This window comes from Triticum aestivum, chromosome 5D (genome assembly GCF_018294505.1).
Source record: "Triticum aestivum cultivar Chinese Spring chromosome 5D, IWGSC CS RefSeq v2.1, whole genome shotgun sequence".
NCBI lineage: Eukaryota > Viridiplantae > Streptophyta > Magnoliopsida > Poales > Poaceae > Triticum > Triticum aestivum.
In genome coordinates, this window is record NC_057808.1 from 540,775,369 (window position 1) to 540,778,647 (window position 3,279).

General features: G+C 44.7%; 1 protein-coding gene across 1 annotated transcript; it reads right to left on the reverse strand.

The window, feature by feature from the left end:
- Positions 1-497: 497 nt before the first annotated feature.
- LOC123121152 (uncharacterized) lies at positions 498-3,279 on the reverse strand. Its single transcript, XM_044541079.1, has 2 exons — positions 2,245-3,279; positions 498-1,715 (listed from the first exon to the last, which is right to left on the reverse strand). Exons 1-2 carry the CDS (start codon positions 3,277-3,279, stop codon positions 498-500), a joined length of 2,253 nt encoding a protein of 750 aa, XP_044397014.1.

Genomic DNA, 3,279 nt, shown 5'->3' on the forward strand with positions numbered 1-3,279 from the left:
CCCCTGGCCGCACCCTTCCTTGGAGGAAGGGGAAAGGCTGCGCCCCCCCTCTCCCTTGGCCCTATATATAGTGGGGGAAAGGGAGGGCAGCAATATCTAAGCCTTGGGCGCCTCCCTCCTCCCCTGCAACACCTCTCTCTCTCTTGCAGAAGCTCGGCGAAGCCCTGCCGGAGACCCGCTACATCCATCACCACGCCGTCGTGCTGTTGGATCTCCATCAACCTCTCCTCCCCCTTTGCTGGATCAAGAAGGAGGAGACGTCGCTGCACCGTACGTGTGTTGAACGCGGAGGTGCCGTCCGTTCGGCACTCGGTCATCGGTGATTTGGATCACGGCGAGTACGACTCCGTCATCCACGTTCATTGGAACGCTTCCGCTCGCGATCTACAAGGGTATGTAGATCCACTCCTTTCCCCTCGTTGCTAGTAGACTCCATAGATGCATCTTGGTGAGCGTAGGAAAATTTTAAATTATGCTACGATTCCCAACAATAATTGCTAATGTCCATTTCCTCCAAACTTTTGCCAAATATTCTCAACCAAATCAGCCTTGAGACGACGATGTGTGGATCGATCCCGAATGGCAGCATCTGTCTCAAGAACCAGATCAAACCCATCAAATGGTCCTTGTTCAGTTTCAAGATATGGTATTTGGGCGCCTTGTAGCAATTCATAGTCACAGTCATATTTGTCATAGCACTTGTAGGTGTGCCTCTCATCTGCAACGATCATGTTATGCAATATAATGCAAGCATACATGATCTCAGCAAGAGCACACCTTTGCAACATACGCCCTGGATGACGAACTATAGCAAAACGAGCTTGCAAAACACCAAAAGCCCGCTCTACATCTTTCCTTGCTCCTTCTTGATGTGCTTTATATAACTTGTGCTTCTCACTTTGAGCCATAGGGATTGATTTCACAAATGTCACCCATTCCGTATAAATGCCATCTACTAAGTAGTATCCCAAGTTATACTCATTGTGATTGACTTCAAAGTGAACCTTTGGAGTTGTACCTTGCAACACTTGAGTAAACAAAGTTGATTGGTCTAGGACATTGATATCATTACTTGATCCAGCAACCCCAAAAAATGCATGCCATATCCATAGGTCATGTGAGGCTACAGCTTCGAGCATGACTGTGGAAACTCCATGATCGCCACGAGTGAACATTCCCTTCCAAGCCACTGGACAATTTCTCCATGTCCAGTGCATGCAATCAAGACTTCCCAACATGCCAAGAAAGCCACGGGCCTCCCCTACATGAAGTAAGCGTTGTATGTCTTCGTTAGTGGGCCTTCTAAGATATTCTGGACCAAACTTCTCCATCACACCCTTGCAAAATGTGGTCATGCACTTGATGATTGTGGTTTCACCCATTCTCAAGTTATCATCAAACAAATCAGCAGGTGTCCCAAATGCTAGCACTCGCATAGCAGCAGTGCATTTCTGCAAGGGAGAAAAGCCAGGCTTGCCAAATGCATCACTCCTCTGAGTAAAGAATGGAGACCACTCGCCAAGAGTTTGGACAATGTGTAAAAATAAATGCTTCCTCATACGAAACCTACGCCTAAATTGCTTGTCAGTGTACAATGGATTTTCTGAGAAGTAATCAGCCATCAGCCTATCCTCACCACCTTGCCTATCTCTATCAAGGTGTCTTCTAGGTAGTCTTCTGTGTTCATTGGACGTACCTATCTGTTGTGCTGCAATCTAAGCTCGAATTTCTGCTTCAACCTGGGCTTCAACTGGGTCATTCATGAAGTCCCAGAAAAAGTCACTCATGGCTTCGAAACTAATTGCTGCATCAACATTGTCTTGTTGCTCTGCTTGTGGGTTCTCATTGGTGGACATCTCTTGAGTGGAAGGTGTGTTGTGTTTGGGCTTGGTGGGATGGAGCTGCTGCCTCTATTAATAGGGAATAGTTTCCAACGGCTAGTTTTCAACAGCAATATTTCCAGCAAGTTAAATGCAGTGCATAGTAATTCATCAAATGATTACATAGTAATTCAGAAAATGCTTACAACCAGTGATTACATACTAATTCATAAAGTTCTAATAAACAACGATCACATGAAACTGCTTACATAGCGCATCATTCACCTACAAGATACATCTAATCTTAACCGAACAGATCATTAGCTAAGAAATTTAGAACTTGTTCATGTCTTTTCTTTTGGGCATCATCATAAGCTGAAGTATTTTTGTGAAGAAGATCAAGGTATTTGCTCAGTTTGTCCACCTTTATCTTCTCCTTCTCAGTTTCAACTCTTTCATTCTCAGCTTCTGCTTGAACTTTTGTGGCTTCTGCTTGAATAAGGGTGGCGTCGGCCATTTTCTCTGCAGCAATTGATTTTCGTAGTTGAATCTCATTAAATTTGTCCACACTCTCACTTGTCAAGCTTCCAGAGCATTTAGACTTGCTTGATGACTTATGTTTATCTTTTGCGTCTTTTGAAGTGTTGCGTCCCGGGGGTCGTTGAAGTTCACCTTCCTCATCTATTGCCTGGGTTGGAGAACTATAAGCTCCTAATGCATTCAACTTGTTTCTTTTGTTCATCTCTTCAACTGAATAAGACCTTCTCCATTTAGCCTCTTTCCTCACGTACTCCCACCAGTGCTCATATGGAAAGGGTCTTTTTGTCTTGGCAACACTCATGTATTTGGCACGTACCCTCTCCATAAGTTGCTTGTCATCACTCCCACTAGGCCATGTACTTTTTTCAACATTGTAGATACCATTGAACTTTGTAACCTTCTTTGTGGTCTTGGTCCAGTGGTTCTTGCATTGCCCAACTGTTTTCTTCTGCTCTTTTGTTGCATATTTGTTGTACTCTGCTGCGACTTCCTTCCAATAGGTCTCTGCCCTTTTGGAGTTTCCATCAATCGGATCACATGAATTGTGCACCCAAGCTGCTATGAGAAGTTCATCCTCACGCTTACTCCAGTTCTTGCCTTTTCCTTTTTTTCTGAATCTCATCAGGACTACTATCACTGCCATCTTGATTACTGACAGCCGGATCTTCATCCACATGATATGCAGGTGACATGGGAGAACTAAATCCAACTGGACTGTTCTCATCTCCTCTTGAACTAGTGCCTCTAGCAGATCCAAGAAAAGGTATGCATCCAGCAGGAGAAGCTGGACTGCTACTTGAGCCTGCTCCAAATGCTCCCGAAGGGTACTGCCCCATGTTACCTTGGTAAGCAACACCATGGTACCCTGGAGGTATGGATGGAACTTGCTGGTAACCTCCTTGAGCATATAAATTTGCAT

Bases quoted from the DNA above. Each gene is read 5' to 3' on its own strand.
- LOC123121152 (XM_044541079.1), bottom strand. From the start codon at position 3,279: ATGCAAATTTATATGCTCAAGGAGGTTACCAGCAAGTTCCATCCATAC. The intron at 1,716-2,244 runs GTGGACAAACTG...ATTCGAGCTTAG, and splicing joins CTGAGAAGGAGAAGATAAAG to ATTGCAGCACAACAGATAGG.